Genomic DNA, 18,867 nt, shown 5'->3' with positions numbered 1-18,867 from the left:
TCATTTCCCTGCATACAATGAAAGTTAAGTGGATCTCAACACTACTGTCTTCACCTGCAAGAGATCAAATTCCTGCAGTGATTTACATGTAGATAATCATGCAATTATACAAATATCACAAATGGCCTCTTTTGCATGTTGGTGTCATCCAGCAAAGGCTGTAAATTCGGGCACATCGTGCAACAAAATGATTTATTTACACAAATGATGGGAACCACTGCAGGGATGCACTTTCTTATGTAATGCATATTCTTGAAAAAAAGCCAATACACACACACACACATGCGCACACACACTAAGTCAATCTCCTAAATCATAAATTCCCTGTCATTATAAAATAGAAGTTTGCTTTTCTTCTAATTGTTCCAACCAATGTACTGTTAAACAGAAAAATACACTGAATAATTTTCACTAGCCTACTTTTGGCAATTAAGGCTTATATATTTGTCTTGGAGGAGCACTTTATACATCTTGGCCTTTGTGAAAGCATAAAGTCATTGAGGCTTTCTTTCATTGACTAGAAATTGACTATGTATAATTATTATGGTATGGCAGGTTAATTACTCTATTTTTTCATTGCTACAGCAATACCAACAACAACCTGTGAACAGATCAACTGTATAGCTAAAAGCATTAACCAAACTTTAGCTAAAGTAAGTAAAATTTACATAGTTATATATTTGTTGTCAGATATTTTTAGCTTGATGTCATGCTTAGAGCATTAGATTGGGATTGGGAAGACCTAAGTTCAAATCCTCATTCTGTCATTAAATTAACTGGATACTTTTGAGTTTATTGGTATTGGTCTATATCATCCCATAGGATTGCAATTAAGAGAACATGGTAAAGTTCAAAAGTTTCTGAAGAAAAATAGGCAATAAATGTAATGAATAAGCCATAGCTATCACATTCCTACAGTATACATTTATAGCAATCCTTTCATATCCATTTATGATAATATACCAGACATAGTGACTTGTAACCTTCCATTAATTTTAGACATTTTATAGGCATCTGATTCATTGACCTAACTTATGTGGTCAAAGTGACGGAGCACAGAACTGCAGAATGAAAATATCCTGCAGTGTGTGGCAAGAACAAACCCAAGAGGGTTTATAATATGATTTTTGAAGTAAATACACTTGGATTCATTGTAGTTTCCTTAGTTACTTTAATTTTATGAAAGCTTCAAAGACTCTATAGTGCCACACCCAGAATAAAAATAAAATGGACTTTCCTTGTACAAAACTAGTATTCATTTTTTCTGGAAGCTAGAGAACCACCTCAAAACTTAATTACAACTTTCTTTTCCATATAAAAGTTAGAGGTTTTATTTATGTTGCCTCATGGAATCAGGCTATGATTCAAAGAAGATTTCAGTTTTTATATTCTGATCTGAGAATATAGATATTTTACAAACATCTAATATATTTTTTAAATTAATAATATTTCCCACACTAAATTTTCTCACAACCCTACAATTCCACAACAAGAGAAATAGAAAAGTAATATATATTTAGGTATCTTTCTTGTTTAAGCATGTGGATTATTGCAGTGGTAGTCCAGCCACTGAACTAGTCCATATAACAGAAATACCCTGAAATTGGTAGATGGAAGTGATAATTAGAATTAATTAGAATTAAATTTATCCTGATCCAAGGGTAAGAATTTCTGGGTAAAAATAATCTTTAGGTATTGAGCAAAACATTCTTAGTGCAACGTTGTGAGATTACCTTACTTAGAGATATTTATTCCTATCCAGAAATTCATGGTAAGGTCACATTTGAACCTGTGCCTTCTCTGTAGACAACCTATATTTTATCACCATACAATTCTTTCTCTTTCAAGCTCAGCAAAAAAGAGTGGTAGTAGCAACTTTTTAAGTACCAATTGAGCACCAATTATAACTCTTCATTTGAAATGAAGTATTAGATGACATGCATAATGATTTAAAACTTTCTTTCAGATTAGTGAATTAAAAGATCCTCTGGCTGTATTACAAGAAATCAACAAGAACAGCATAGGACCCATTACACCACTTGAAGTAATTTCTTATGTTGAAATGTTATCTGTACCCTTTTCCTTGCTGAGTGCCACAAATTACACAACTTCTGATGGGAGGCTTCGAGATCAAACTCTTAACGTGAGTGAACTGGGATTTAAAGTTTTGGTTACTTGCAAGATGTCTTATTCAGGATACAGCACACAAAGTTAACATAATATTTTTTTTTATTAACCCAATAGGAATTTGTTAGTAGTGTAAATAATTTTGTTCAGGAAGATAAGAAGGCAGCTTGGGAAGCTGTTCCAGCAGACAACAGAAGAAGAAGCCTTACCAAACTGATGCATGCTGCAGAGGAAACAACAGCCTTGCTATCTCAGAACTTCCCAAAGATGGCAGAAGTAGAAGTTAATGCTAGTGATATGGGTATGCACAGGGAACCAAAAAATAATAATAATAATGAAGGTTGTTTGTTCTTCTTTTTGCTTTCTTTATTTCCATCCTTGCAGACAAATTGTTGACGATAGAAGCAGCATCGTAAGTTTGTTTGAAATCCAATGGATGTGAACTATTTATTCTTGGTATTTAGAACTGAATGGAAGGTTAGATAACCTCTTGACTTTGCACATCTAACCCTGACATGTATTAGGGAGAAGCTTAGATAAACCATTCCATTTACCAGAGATGTAGAGACCCCACTCACTTCTTTTCTTCCCTGATTATTGGTCCCATTTCTCAAGGTAGACAGCCTTTGGCTCGTGGGTCACATGAAAGTCTTTAAACTCCCACAATGAGAGAAACAGCTCCCCAAGCAGCCTATGAATTTGTTTCATGACTGTCTCTTAACTTAACACACAAGGGGTATACAGGTAGTCCTTGACTTACAACCACAATTGAGCCCAAAATTTCTGTTGCTAAGTGAACCATTTTAAAGTGAATTTTTGCCCCATTTTATGATCTTTTTTTTTTGCCAAAGTTATTAAGTGAAACACTGCAGTTGTTAAGTTAGTAACACAGTTGTTAAATGAATCTGGTTTCCCCATTGACTTTGCTTGTCAGAAGGTTGCAAAAGCTGATCACAGGACTCCAAGGCACACTGCAAATGTCATAAATATGAACCACCTGCCAAGAATCTGAATTTTGAACATGTAGCCACGAGGATGCTGCAACGGTCGTAAGTGTGAAAAATGGTCATAGGTCACTTTTCTTCAGTGTCATTATAACTTTGAACGGTCACTAAATGAGCTGTTGTATGCTGAGGACTACCTGTAGTTCTTTCCACTGGCTAAACGCATGAATCAGAATAGAAAAAAAACCCTATTCTTTCCTGACTTTCAGACCATCCATAAATTTCTGAAAGTATCCCTCAACATCTTTAGAAAAAAGGAGAACCTCTTTTTTTAAGCCTTTAATGACAGCCTGCATATTGAAAACTATCGTTCTTTCAAAATAAATAACTAAACAAAAATTCTGCATAAGGAGGAGTATACAGCTCAGTAATTCCAGCCCATCAGTCAAACGTTTGTTCTGTTTATAACAAAATTGCTCATTGACTTTTCCATTGTTTTAAAGCACTGGACTGGACTGAAATGTAAAGCTAAAAGATTTCATGTGCTACTTCCTCATTTCTACACTGCAGTGGGGGGTGGGGGTTGATTTTGGGACTATTTGTTTTTGACAACAAATATCATTATAGTCCAATGCAGTTGAATTGTATGCCTTTATCTTCACATAAATGCATACTAAATGGATTGCAAAATAAACACTTTCAAAGGTATTGTCTCCTGTGCTTTTAAAGAAATTGGTATTCGCTTTCAGAAATACATTTTTAATAAAGTGGAAGCTCTTCTGAAAGTGGCTTTCGTTATTCTTTACCAAACCTCGCTTAATGCAAAGCAAATTAGAGGTTACATTTCCCACACACACACACACACAGGCAAAGAATGAAAAGGTACAAATATGGAATTAAAGGACATCCACCTACAGTACTATGAATAAAGTGGTCCTAGAGTTAATATAAATTAACACATTAATATAAATGTGTAGTGTTAATACTGACATATTAATTTATGTACTTGAAAATTGGATACAAGCACATAATAGGATCATGCGGATAATAGGATCACCACACATGTGCTGTTATTTTTGCACCACTGCACTTTGCTGTGGAGTTACTGCATTGAGGGGTTGTTGTTGTTGTTTTTAAAAGATTAATAACATCGTGCTTTTCAAAGCTGTAATAACTGTACAGCCCAATGTACAATAGTAGTCAACTTACAGTGTTTCATTTAGTGTCCCTTCAAAGTTACAGCCACTCTGAAAAAAAGTGATTTATGACTGTTTTTCCCTTATGGCCGTTGAAGCATCCCCATGGTCACATGATCAAAGTTCAGATGCTTTGGCAACTGACTCATATATATGAAGGTTGCAGTGTCCCGGATCTTCCTTTTCGACCTTCTGACAAGCAAAGTCAACGGGGAAGTCAGATTCACCTAACAACTGTGTTACTAACTTGACAACTGCAGTGAGTCACTTAACAACTGTGGTAAAAAAGGTCGTACAACAGGGCAAAATTCATTTAACCACTTCTTGCTTGGGCTCATTTGTGGCTGTATGTTGAGATCTGCTTGTAACTGTTCTTGCAGAATTTTATATGAAGTTAGTGTTCGGTGTCATTGTTACTTGAAAAGTCATTGTTCCCCTTTTTCTTTTTCAGCTGTAAAGCTTTATACTTTTGACACAGAGAAGGTGAACATCATCAACCAAAATACTCAGATGGGAGCAGACAGCATTAAGGTCTCTGCAAAGAAAAGCGAAATATCTTCTGCTAAAGGTTAGGATGGTGGCTTGGGGTTGTTGGTACAATACCTGGACTCAGTGGAAAATCCTCCCTTTTTCTAACATTCATCAGCCACTTGCAGTATGAAAAAATCCAATATAAAGTTAAGTAGGAAAAAAAAATCTTATGCCATTCTGGAATTTTCATTCTCCCATGAATAAATCTTCATAAGTATTTTATGATCCGTAGCATACATTGATTGATAATGAGATTGTGAAAACTACTGTCTCCCATGAATCCTGAGCAGAATCACTGAAATAGTGCAGAGGAGAGTTTCTCAACCTTGGAAGGTTAAAGATAGGTAGACTTCAACTCCCAGAAGTCCCCAGCCAGCTTCTGGGAGTTGAGGTCCACCCATCTTAAAGCCACCAAGGTTGAGAAACAGTGTAGAAGAAGTTCTCCATCATTTTGGTCATGGTTTCAGTCACTAGTTTCTCATTGGTCCCCTCCTTGTCCCTCAAATCCTACTTAGAGTAGCTGAAGAGAAAGAAGGTTTTAATACTCAAGTGATACATGGGCAGCATACCTTGGGCTTAAACTCTAAAGGATAACTAAGCCTTAAAGCAGTGGTCTTCAAACTTGGCCCTTTTATGACTTGTGGACTTCAACTCTCAGGCATGCTGGCTGAGGAATTCTGGGAGTTGAAGGCCACATCATAAAAGGGCCAGGTTTGAAGACCCCTGCCTTAAAGGGATAGGAGAAGCTAGTAAATGAAATACTGAAATCACAAGCAGAAACTCCTTGGAAAAGGGGGTGGGGGAAATGGGGAAAGCACAGTGTCAAAAAATAAAATGGAAATGGAATGGAAAATGGAAACAGGGATTAATAATTAGGGAAGAACACAAACTGCTAGTGCAAGGTTGTAAGGGTACACCCAGGAAGGCTAAAGAAGAAGATGTGGAGAGTGAAATTGCCTGGTTTCAGAATAAAGAGTTCCAAATAAAATTGAAGCAAACAGGGAAGACATAGATCCCTATAAAAACTACTAAAGGAGTTGGATGTGTTTAGCTCTCAAAAGAAAAAGAAAAGGAAAGATAAAATACAAGTCTACATACTGCATATATCAAAAGTTATCATATTCAAAAGAGAGATTGAGCTGCTATCTGTTGAGGCTGAAAGCATGACAAAGAACAAGTTAAAATTAAGAGATGGATGGATGGATGTTTGATGGACAATCGGAATATTTTTTTAAAAAAATCAAAATTCTAAAAGTAAGAAAAAATAAGCAGCCTGCCTAGAACAATGGTAGAATTCATATGAGAGATGGACTGGATACTCTATAACAGGGGTGTCAAACTGCCGGCCCACAGGCCTGATGTATCATACCAAAGCCGCGCCCATGACGTGGCGAGTTTGACCCATGCTCTATAAGGTTCCTTCCCATTTTTAATGTCTATAGTTTTCTGAAAGCAAGCAGGAAAGGAGATTTGTGAAAGTGCATTATTGGTGAGAAAAAGGAGGGGATGTAAAAGAGAGAAGTCCAACAGGAGCTGGGCAATCTGAGTCTTCAGGGGCAGATATTCGGTTATGTAGGATATTTAATATACCAATATATAAGTACTTTCCATCCCTTAAGCAAGTCACTTATTCCCATAAAAAGAGACATCATTTTGCACAAAGTGATAAAGTAGTACATGGTTTATCATACCCCTTGAATCTAACTTCAGGACTATAATCCCACAAGTGAAATTATGTTTTTAACTGTACACTGGGGCAGTGGTAATATTGCTCCTTTTTCAAATTTTGTTTTGTTTTACTTGAAATTGATAGTTTAAAAGTTTTTCTCCTGGTAGGATGGACCTTTAATTTAGGAGGTCTTGTTAATGTAGTCTGCAAAGTATTATTTTCCCTATTTTAAAATAAATTGGAATGGAGTAGGAGGAATGCAAAAGAAATTAAACCTAAAGTTTACATTTTGACTATGTCACATATCTTTTACACTACACGTGATTCATGGAGTTAATTACAATGAGATAAAAAGTTTCTGCATCCCTTAGTAGACAATTAGAGTTTTCATTTTATGTGATCCAAGACAAAATGTAGCTAGCTTACAAGCCAGTGTCAAACTCTGATTTGTGAGTTTGCTTGCCTAATCACAGCTTGTGGTTCAGAGAAACTGTGGTTAATTGAAAATGGAAGCAAATATTTTTGATGCCATTCTTGCATCAGAGTATCAAAGTATCAGAGTCTGCTTATGAGTTACATCTGAACTCTATGTATGAGCTGATCCCGAAATTAGCCTCCTATTGATTGCTCCTTCTCCATACTGTACACAGTATTTAATGTGACTTTCTATCTCAGTAGGAGCACCAAACATAAATGCTTTCAGAGCTTAGTGTTGATCATAACAATAGGGGGAGGCAAGATTCTTGGCAAGGTATAAATGTGCTTGGATATACTGTATTTAAGTTTAAATGATGAGAAGTAAGGAATCCAAATTACTGGATTTTAAAAGCATTTGCTGAGGTTTCTTATATTTCATAATCATTTTGATCACCCTTCTGTCATTACAATTTCCAAGCAAAGTCACTTGTTAGGAAAAGATATTCAGTAGGTCTCAGTGGTGGGATTCAGCCGTTTTGCACCGGTAGCTAATTTTTTGTTGCCCAGGCCCAGAATGGACTTCCGGAAGCGGCATCCACACAGAGAACCGGTTGTTTACATATTTGAATCCCACTACTGGTAGGTCTACATTCAGAATGATGTCCAGTTTATAAGAGCTATACTGCTTGGAGAATTATATGAGCAGGGGATGTGCAAGGGCATTAAAAAAAGACAATGGCAGTCATGACTACATGTTCAAAATCTTGAACCTTTTTTTCCCCACTTTAACCCTTTGGTTGATGCATCTAAAAATGAGGTGGAGATTCACTTGCATAGTTGCAATGGCTAATGTGGACACCCCTGTGTCTGGGATTGGAAACTAATCCCCTGATGCCTAGAATTTAACAGTCTCTTAAATTGTACAGTTGGAAGATTTACCTTCCAAAAATATGGACAATATTCATGGATTAATTTTTTTATCATTAAATTTAATTTCTAATATTGGCACAGCCCTTACTGCTTTCAAAAGCAAATATTTCCCCCTGTTTCTTCAGCCTCTCCATAAATGTTCTGCAAAATTTTCATTGATTTGATATTCTTGTCAGAGTTTTACAAAGGTCTTTTGATCACTGTTTCCTTGGTGTTTTTTAAATGTTGTTTTACTATTTCTGTTTTGTTTTTTTTAAAAAAATCAACAATTCACAAACCACTAAGCATGTTTTATTTGATGGATAGGCACAGTTGCAGTTGTGTTTCTGCGATACGACAATATTGGAGCTCTGCTTTCATTACCACAGAACCTGTCCCTGACAGAAAATACAGAGGATGGAGAAATAGTAGGTTCATCAGTTATAGCTGTTGCAATTAGGTCCACTCCACCTGGGCTGTATTCAGCTGAGAACATAATATTTACTTTAAAACATGCACAGGTAAGCTTTCTTTTTAAATCGTCTCTCACTTAAGACTGTAATTATTCTGTTGTGTGTTGCAAGGGCTGCTTTGGCAGTATTCTTATAACTCTGTTGTTTAGCCAATATGGCACAATATAATTAGAAGGGAAATTACAACATTGAATTTAGCACAGCAAGTGCAAGGCAGTGAGTGAGAGTAAGTAGCTACTGAAAAGTGTGGCTAGAAATTGACAAGAATAATGAATGCATGGAAGTCTTATTATGTATTTGTCAACAGTGGGCAAGTGCAATCCAAGTTTTTTCCTTGTTGAAGGTTAAAGTGTATATCAGTATTTGTGAAAAAGAGAACAGCACCCAAGGAAGAATTAAGTGTAAAAGAAAATTCATTTATAGAAAATGCATTATAGCAGGCATGTCAAACTCGCGACATCACGTGACGTCGTGCGACGTATCGGAACTTTTTCCCATTGCCGAAAATGGGATGGGCGCGGTTTCTCCGTGACACTCCGGCCCGCAGGCCGGCAGTTTGACACCCCTGCATTATAGGAATAAGTAAAGCGACAAGAATAATAAATGCATGGAAGTCTTATTACGTATTTGTCAACAGTGGGCAAGTGCAATCCAAGTTTTTTCCTTGTTGAAGGTTAAAGTGTATATCAGTATTTGTGAAAAAGAGAACAGCACCCAAGAAAGAATTAAGCACATTTTGTAAGTGTAAAAGAAAATTCATTTATAGAAAATGCATTATAGGAATAAGTAAAGCGTAGATGGTTGGTTCCTACCATATACCCAGGAAAAAAAGGGGAAAAAAGAAATATTTCAGATTAGAAATCTCTTAGACAAATAGTAATAGATGAAGTAAACCCCTTAACATTCTATCAATACCCTACTGCTCCCTGATGATCAGTAGATTATGAGATCCTAAAGGGTCAATGCCAATAAGTTTGCACTTCTTACTCTCAATTCTGAGCATTTTCCACTTGCAAAGTGTGAGACTGTTGCATTCCTTATATTACTTAGCAAAGTACAACAAACACAAAGAATAAAATTTAACAGGGCATCTAAGTGTATAGTGCCACTGTTTCTTATAGCCATCAGCAATCACAGTGACAGTTTTACAGAATAGCTGTATAAGTCTGGATATTTCATTTTGGATTACTTGCCATTATACAGTGATAGTACATAACAGCTGAGAGCTACAGAATGATAAATGTGGATTGAAAAGATGACCATTCTAATCCACACATAGCCATAAAACCCACTAAATAGCAATAGCACTTAGACGTATATACCTTGCAGCCCTCCGTAAGCGGTTTATAGTCAACATATTGCCCCCAACAATCTGGGTTCTCATTTTACCAAAGGATGGAAGGCTGAGTCAACTTTGAGCCAGTGAGATTCGAACTGCTGAACTATTGGCAGCTGACAGTCAGCAGAAATAGTTTGCAGTACTGTATTCTAACCACTGCGCCACCACAGCTCATATAAATATTTTTGGAAAATAAGTGCTTCTTGATGTAGGCACTCCCATGAATGTCAAGGACCTATTGTGAATTATTTGGAGGAGGTACAGGGTATAATAACAACAACAACAACCCATGTGTGAACTTTGGAGGTAGAATAAGGGAGAAGAGATGGTAGAAGGATATTTTTTTTAAAAAAGAGGCATTTTTCATATATATGTTAGAAGTTCAATATTGAAAGCAAGTCAAATATATCCAATAGAAAATGAAGTATATATACCACCTTGGCAAAATTAGGGTAACAAGGTGCAAGCAAAGAATAACATACTGGTTTTGGGTGACTAAACAAAATAAGACAGCAATCAATTAAAAAAAGCTAACTGTGATTCCTAATGGATTGTCCAATGACATAAAATGCAACTAGCATCGTGACCCAGGCGCTAAAGAAAAAGCCAGATTTTTAAGACATGCCAAATTTCAGGGGTGAAGTTGTTTGTTAGAAGAGGTTCACACAATTGTATGCCATTTATCATTCTTAACACATTTTGTTTCTGCTCCAGACTGTAGGCAAAAAGGATATTAAATGTGTATTTTGGAATTATTCAGAAGACACGATGGAAGGGAAGTGGGCCACAGAAGGATGTGAGAGGACCCACTCCAATAGCACACATACCTCATGCAGATGTAACCATCTTACTCATTTTGCAGTCTTAATGTCTTCAAATGGCTCTAAAGTTGTAAGTGGTTTCTTTTTTAATTTAAAGACTAATTTTCTAATTAGTCTTTCCTATTCTGGGGTCATAAACCCCATGTATAAGGTATACTTTCTGCAAACAGATTAATCTTCTCCTCCTCCTCCTCCACTTCCTTCTTCAGGATTAGATATTTCTGTGGCTAGGTTGACCCTGAACATCACATTCTTAGAATGTCTAGATATCTAGTGATACAATGCAGTCCCTTTTCTATCTTACTTTCTATGCTGGAGGGTTGTTTGCTTCTCATTTTCCATGGCTTATCATGGAACACCTCATGTTTTTAAAAACTGGCTAGCTGTTCATTTACTTTTTGATGTGTCTTTAAAAAAAAAAGGGCCGCCTTATGCTTTAAAAAAATCTGAACTCGAAATGAATCTTCCATTTCAAAAAGTATTCTCACCTACAGTTAGTTGGAAGAAAGGTCCAATGGAAATGAGAGACCTATGCGAGCTATGAGTCCATGTACCATGTTTCACAGACAATAGGAATTGCGACAGTTGCATGCCAAAGTTTCAGCATCCCTGATAAAATTGCATGGATCAATGAAGTCTCTTTGACAGTCTGACTCTGCAGTGTGACAAAGAGCATTATATTTATCTATAGTTTAACCTATCCTCCTGCAATCGCTACCTTGTTTTCCAGCTGCCCCACTGATCAGTTCTCTGTGAAGTGAGAGAGAATTGATTGGTGTCCAAACTTTTTCTTTTCTTTTCCCTTGCCAAACTTATTCTGGGCGAGCACTGTGGGTTTCATTAAAAACACTTTTCTACGCATCACTTCTTTGTCTGTGTACTCTATCACAGACAGCCATTAGAAAGACCCTCATTTGTCCTTCATCATTTTTAATATTCACAGTGTGTGCTCACTCCAGAGGTTTAGAATGAAGAACACACAGAAGTTTCACACTTTTCACACTATGGAGATGGCATTTCAAAAATTAGATTTTGCAGCGCCGACCTAGAGTTATGCTAATAAATTACATGAAAAGTAACTAAAGTATGTGTTTCAGTTTTCTTCATATGCATATCCATTTCTGTGCCAACATTGTTCATTTATAACTTTAGAATATCTTTTTTTTAAATTTATGAATGACCTGGAAACATTCAGAAATGTACAAAGATTGTTTTGATATTCAGAAAGGGTACAATTGACATTAAAATGAAACCCACACTATTTTCTCCCTCCTCTGTGCCAGTCACTTTCAATAATTTGAATAATAACAGAAAAGAGAGAGAAAAAAGGAACAGAAACAAGAGAAGGGGAGGAGGGAAGGGAGGGGAGGAGAGGGAAGGGAAGGGAAACAGTCATATGCAACCAAGACTGAAATGGATAATCAAGACTAAAAGTAAACATTCTAGGCAAGATATTTTTATTCATTTACTGTATTTCTGAAACCAGGAAAAATCCATAAAATGATGGAACAGGTGCATCTGCCCTTTACACACACACACACACACACACACACACACACAGAGAGAGAGAGAGAGAGAGAGAGAGAGAGAGAGAGAGAGAGAGAGAGAGAGAGAGAGAGAGAGAGAGAGAGAGAGTGGACACTCTTTGGAAAAAGAACAAAAATAAAGTTTTACTCAAATGTTCAAGTTGACTATTCTTTTTTTTTTCAATCCCAGGAAACTAAGGATTATATTCTCACAAGAATCACTCAGCTCGGAATAATTATATCATTGATTTGTCTCGCCATGTGCATTTTCACCTTCTGGTTCTTCAGTGAAATCCAGAGTACAAGAACAACAATTCATAAAAATCTCTGTTGCAGCCTTTTCCTGGCAGAGTTTATTTTTTTGATTGGAATTAACATGAACACTAATAAGGTGAGTATTATTTCTTATGCCGAAAATGGTACATTAAAGTAGCCATTTTCAAAGGTGTATGCCCTAATAGGCCTTTGTGGGACTGTGTGATGTCATTTGCCTTGCACGTCATCACACAGACTGCATCATTTTTCTCATTTATGCCATGTTGTACAGGTGTGCATATAACAGACAGTACCTGTATGGTATCTCCCAATCTTAAGGTAAATATTGGTGTAATGTATGGGTCACGTTACAGTAAAAGAACTACAGGAGGCGCTGTTGCTGGACAGCTCCGGTAAGGAGCAGCACTGGTGGGAAAACCATGGAAGACTATTGGCTGACCGCCAGGCGGGAAACCAACATTTGAACCTATTGGTCAGTGCCCACCTGGACATGTATAAGAGGACACAGGTAACCCAAGTTCCCTAGTCTTTGTTCTACAACCTTGCCATCCAATAAAGGTTCTGTTCCAGCCATCGCCTTCGTGTCTCATTCCTCCGCGATCTAACAGTGGCGACGAAAGTGGGATCCTGTTTCAGTAGCCGCTAGACAACCACTGAAGCAGCTGTGAGCAACCGGTTGACCAAGCGATGACCGCAGAAGCAGCTGCGCACAACCGGTCAACCCAGCGACCGCCGCAGAGGCACCCGCACGCAACCGGTCAACCCAGCGGAAGCAGCTGTGCACAACCGGCCAACTCAGCGGAAGCAGCCGAGCACAACTGGTCAACCCAGCGACCGCCGCAAAGGTAACCGCACTCAACCGGTCAACCCAGCGGATGCCCAAAAGCAGCCAAGCTCAACCGGTCAACCCAGCGGATGCTCGAAGCAGGATCGGAACCCAGGAGCAGAAAAGCAGAAGGACCGGTCATGATGACACAAATCGGCCATATACCTGTGTTCGATATCATGCATCCCGAACGATGGGAGTTGCACGTGGGTCAAGTGGAACTGTTCATGAAAGTGAACAGGGATGATGAGTTAAAGGTGGCAGCCCTACTCTGCATAAGTGGCATGGATGTCTACGACATAGCAGTAGGGTTGTGTGCCCCAATGGCCCCAGACAAAGCCAAATACAGTGATCTCTGGGCCAAGTTGGATCGGCATTTTAATCCAAATATGTCGGCACTGGCCTGGAGATACCAATTTAAGAAGCGAGTTCAGCGGCCCGGTGAGTCAGCTGCTAACTTTATCGCTGGGGTCCGGCAAGCGGCCCAACTGTGCCAGTTCGACAACCTGGAAGAGCGTTTAAGGGACAGAATCTTCTTCGGTCTCCAGGACCGAAAGCTGAGACAGAAGCTTTTTGCGAGACCCAAGCTGATGCTGCAGGAACTCCAGGATGAGGTCCTGGCCCGTGACATGGCCGAACGACCAGAACAGTCAGAACCCCAAACTAGCAGTCCAGGGGGAGCCGTACACCAGGCAAACGCGTTCAGGGGAAGCGGCGACACCAACAACCAGACTGGAGAGGACGCGATTCAGACGAAACCGGGCCAGCCACCAGCGCAACACGACAACCAAAGGGGACAACAGACGGCAGTGACCAACCACAAGAAGAAGTGCTCCGGATGTACATGCTGCAACACCAAGCCGAAATGCGCAGGGTGTGGAGGCAACCACCCCCGGTCTACCTGTAAGTTCTGGATGGCCAAGTGCAGGGCGTGCAGTAAGACCGGCCACATCGCAGCCGTCTGCTGCAACCATAACCGCAGCAGCCTGCATGATGTGGAAGACCAGCAAACAACAGTTACTGTGGCTCCACAACAAATCACGTTGGTTAACTGTTATGAGGGCCAGTGGGCTGTCTGTAACACGGGGACCCGCCGGCCGTTAACTCCAAAAATCAGGCTGGACATGTGGCTCCAGAGCATCCCCTGCAAAATGGAACTTGACTCCGGCTCGGCAGTCTCGGTGATCTCACACGAGACTTTTACCCAGATATGCAGCCAGAGTAAGCAGAGGGCCACCTTGAGGCCATCTAGTCTCACCCTAACAGACTTCCAGCAAATGCCCATCAAAATTAAGGGAGAGGCAACATTTTCAGTGTGGTATGGGGGATTCCAGTGGCAATTGGATGCCCTAGTGGTCGAGGGGCAGAGGACTAGCCTCGTAGGGTTAAACTGGTTCAAGGCCCTAGGCATTAGTATCACAGGGATACATATGACCCGGGCCCACAACATCGAATCTGTCTGCAATGCTTTTGCAGACGTATTCAATGAGACACTAGGAAAGTACACAGGACCACCAATCACATTTAAATTAAACCCCAATGTTCCACCCATAAAAATCAAACCCCGGAGGGTACCGTTTGCACTTAAACAAAAAATAGAGAGGGAATTGGACAAACTGGTCACACAGGGAGTCCTGAAATCGGTCAAGGGAGCCGAGTGGGAGACTCCTATAGTCACCCCACTCAAGGCAAACAGTGAGGTGTGGATCTGCGCAGACTATAAATGTACTATAAATAGAGCATTAAATCAGCATGCTTACCCAGTCCCAACAGTCAGCAGCATCCTCGCGTCATTGCAGGGCAGCGCCATCTTTGCCAAACTTGATCTTGTGCAAGTGTATCAGCAGCTACCAGTCGACAGGGAAACAGCCAATGCACAGACCATAGTCACCCACAAGGGGGCGTTCCAGGTAGACCGGTTGCAGTTCGGAGTTAGTGTAGCTCCAGGCATCTTCCAGGAGATCATGGAGCGAACACTCAAGGGCATCCCAGGAGTATGCCCTTACTTCGATGACATCCTTATTGCAGGGAAGAATGAGGAGGTATTGACTGAGCGTTTAGAGGCTGTGTTGGAGACAAATGCAGCATTGGGGTGACAGAAACTGAGTTCCTGGGATTCAGGATAGATGCTCAGGGCATCCATCCTGCAGCATCTAAGGTGGAGGCAATTAAAGGAGCCCCCACCCCCCAAAGCAAGGCAGAGCTACAAGCCTTCTTAGGTCTTCTCAATTTCTACCATGCATTCTTACCCCATAAGGTATCCATAGCAGAACCCTTACACAGGCTCCTGGATAAGAACACTGCATGGAACTGGACAAGCACTCATGCCAAAAGTTTCCAGGCTTTAAAGGATCTTTTAGAGGGTGATGTCACAATCACTCATTTCATAGAATCTAAGCCCATCTGCATCACTTGTGATGCATCCCCTTATGGAGTGGGCGCTGTCCTAAGCCATTTAGAAGACGATGGGAAACAAGTTCCCATTGCCTATTACTCCAGAACATTGTCAGTGGCAGAGCGGAATTACGCCCAGATAGACAAAGAAGCCCTGGCGATAGTTGCTGGAGTGAAGAAGTTCCATGATTACTTATATGGCAGAGAATTCACCATATTCACTGACCATAAACCTCTACTAGGTCTTTTTACCACAGATAAACAGACCCCCCCAGATTCTGTCACCCAGAATGCTCAGGTGGTCCATTTTCCTGTCTGCATACTCTTGCAAGCTGGTCCATAAACCAGGCAAGGAAATGGGCCACACTGACAGGTTAAGCAGGTTGCCCTTAGCCAGCACTGAACCTGACCCAGCTCCCGCATCTCAAATATTAGCATTGCAGGATCTCCCTGAGTGCCCTCTCAGTGCAAAGGACATTGCAGCAGCAACACCTGCCAACAAAACACTGAGTAGGGTACAGACGTGGGTGAGCACAGGGTGGCAGGACAAGTCCCCAGGCCCGGAATTCCAGGCATACTTCATCAGACGACATGAATTGTCTACACACAAGGGTTGTTTGTTATGGGGATGCCGGGTAATCATCCCTGAGAAGATGAGGGACAGACTCATACAATCTCTTCACGAAGGGCACCCCGGGGTGGTGAGAATGAAGGCTTTAGCCAGGAAGTACCTGTGGTGGCCAGGGTTAGATAAGGCAATAGAGGAACAGGTAGCTGGCTGTTATACCTGCCAGAGGTCCCGGCCAGAACAGCCTCATGCACCAGTCCACAAGTGGGAGGACACACACACTCCCTGGTCCTGAGTCCATATTGACTATGTGGACCATTTCAGCAACAAACATTCTTAGTGGTAGTGGACAGCCACTCGAAGTGGTTGGAAGTGGTACCAGTAAGTAGCATGACCATGGGGAGGACAATCCAAGTGCTCAGGGAACTCTTTGCCACACATGGCCTCCCTGATGTGTTAGTCTCTGATAACAGACCACAATTTACTTCCACGGATTTCCAGGTGTTTATGAGGACCAATGGGATTAGACACGTCATGACTGCCCCGTTCCACCTGTCGTCTAATGGAATGGCAGAGCACATGGTGTGCACAACCAAAGATGCTCTGAAATGCATCATCCAAGGCGACTGGAAGCAAAGGTTATCACAATTTTTACTACACCAACACACCACACCCTGTTCATCAACAGGAAAGAGCCCAGCGGAACTACGTTGGGGCAGATGACTCATAACAAAACTAGACAGACTACACCCTGACAGAGTGGCTGCTGACACAGACCAACCCAAACCCAAACCCCCCAGACACCTCGACATTGGAGAATTGGTCTGGGCAAGGAACTACGGCTCTGGGCACGCATGGGTGCCCGGAGATGTGGATGAAAAGACTGGGCCACTGTCGTTCGTTGTAAGGGTGGAGTGGGGCTATCAGTGGAAAAGACATATAGATCAGGTGAGGAGGAGAGCTCCTGAAAACATACCAGAAAGCACACATAGGGCAGGCCCAGTGGCGCAATCCAACCACCCTGATCAACCACACACAGAACCTGACCAACCACACACAGAAGAGTCTGGCGGGGACGCTGACCTGTGGACAATAAGACCAACACAGCCAGGGCATCAATAGGGCCAGGGGGACCGGGCACCAGAAACAAATGTTGTTCCGGGGTTGCCCCACACCAGCAATGCAGATAACACCACACAGGACTCGGGGGGAACACTAAGGTGGTCAGGATGGGAGCACAGGCCCCCAGCCTACCTCACGGACTATGTGCAGTCGTGAAAAAAGTGAGGGGTCAAAAACAAGTGTAAATAGTACAAGTATAAATAGTTATGTTGGGGGGGTAAGTTTAAAGTGGATTGGCATTGTCTGTTCTTATGGGGGAAGGGGTGTAATGTATGGGTCAAGTTACAGTAAAAGAACTACAGGAGGCGCTGTTGCTGGACAGCTCCGGTAAGGAGCAGCACTGGCGGGAAAACCACGGAAGACTATTGGCTGACCGCCAGGCGGGAAACTAAGGTTTGAACCTATTGGTCAGTGCCCACCTGGACAGGTATAAGAGGACCCAGGTAACCCCAGTTCCCTAGTCTTTTTTCTACAACCTTGCCATCCAATAAAGGTTCTGTTCCAGCCATCGCCTACGTGTCTCATTCCTCCACGATCTAACAATTGGCATTTGACATTATTATACCACTAGAGGGGTTTTAAAATTCTCATCTAACAGTTCCAGCTAATTCAGTTCAGTTCAGAGTATATAAACTCCATTGAACAGTTCTTCTGCCTGTGGACTTCATGTCGAATTGAGACTTTCGTTAATGAAAGTGGAGGCAGACTCTTAATTGTTTAGACTGGCAATGTTCCAATATCAGCAGGAGTTCTGCCAATTTGTTTTATTGGTTGCTTTATTTTTAATCAGTGTAGAAAAATGTTGCTGTAAGGAAAGCAAGAGAAATCTAAATCTATCTCAGGGAAGGGAGAATACATTAGCCTGCAGTTTGCATAGTGTGATGTGTCAGGGTGAATGTTTCAAGCTAGAAATTTTACATGGGCAAAACAAGCATTTATGTTGCTTCAGTTTTCAAATGACAGTGGTCCAAGTGTTTCCTTATACACATTCAGATGAGTGATGACAGGGCCTTAATGGTTTTATATTGAGACAAAATGTCAGAAATACCTGTGCTTCCTCTGTACAGGAAGAAAGTTTTAACCTGCCTTGCAATAAATGTACTATTTTATATTAGTCACTTATACTGTTCCTTTTTTCCCCCTTCTAGCTATTCTGTTCCATCACTGCTGGACTGCTCCATTACTTCCTCCTAGCGGCTTTTGCATGGATGTGTATCGAAGGCATTCACTTGTATCTTATAGTTGTTGGAGTAATCTACAATAAAGGATTCTTACACAAGAATTTCTATATTTTTGGCTATGTAAGCCCAGCAGTGGTGGTTGGCATTTCTGCTGCACTGGGATATAAATACTATGGAACAACTGATGTGTAAGTTACTATTTATATCTTAGATACTTCAAACATAGTCCAAATACAGTCTGTCAGGATGCGATGGCACAACCATGCTTTGGCTATGATATCCTCTTTGTCAATATTTTTAACAAATCTAGTTATTTGATACTGACAGCTTTGAAATATCATTAACACTTTTGACTTCAGTACTCCTCATTTAAGAATGAATAGAAGACCCAATAAGGGATCGGTGTTCCTGTGCTGACCGTCCTCATTGTGCCTTGAGTACACTTGATTTTTGACTAAATATTAGAAACATTCGTAAGATCCTTGATAGTGAGGGAAGAGATTTAGGCTCAGACGCATATCTGCCTGTGCTTCAATGTGTGGACACTT

At 40.7% G+C, this 18,867-nt stretch overlaps 1 protein-coding gene across 1 annotated transcript in view; it reads left to right on the top strand.

Moving 5' to 3' along the window:
* Positions 1 to 18,867, top strand: part of ADGRL4 (adhesion G protein-coupled receptor L4) — a 120,745-nt gene that overhangs the window by 68,975 nt on the left and 32,903 nt on the right. Inside the window, exons 5-12 of the mRNA XM_081325497.1 lie at positions 586 to 653; positions 1,967 to 2,143; positions 2,245 to 2,428; positions 4,719 to 4,835; positions 8,121 to 8,314; positions 10,320 to 10,496; positions 12,143 to 12,343; positions 18,287 to 18,507. Coding sequence (XP_081181623.1) covers positions 586 to 653; positions 1,967 to 2,143; positions 2,245 to 2,428; positions 4,719 to 4,835; positions 8,121 to 8,314; positions 10,320 to 10,496; positions 12,143 to 12,343; positions 18,287 to 18,507 — 1,339 coding nt within the window. The remainder of the gene's footprint in view (positions 1 to 585; positions 654 to 1,966; positions 2,144 to 2,244; positions 2,429 to 4,718; positions 4,836 to 8,120; positions 8,315 to 10,319; positions 10,497 to 12,142; positions 12,344 to 18,286; positions 18,508 to 18,867) is intronic.

This window comes from Vipera berus (genome assembly GCF_964194415.1).
Source record: "Vipera berus genome assembly, chromosome: 3".
NCBI lineage: Eukaryota > Metazoa > Chordata > Lepidosauria > Squamata > Viperidae > Vipera > Vipera berus.
The sequence above is the reverse complement of the archived record's forward strand: the minus strand, read 5'-3'. Positions and strand labels throughout refer to the sequence as shown.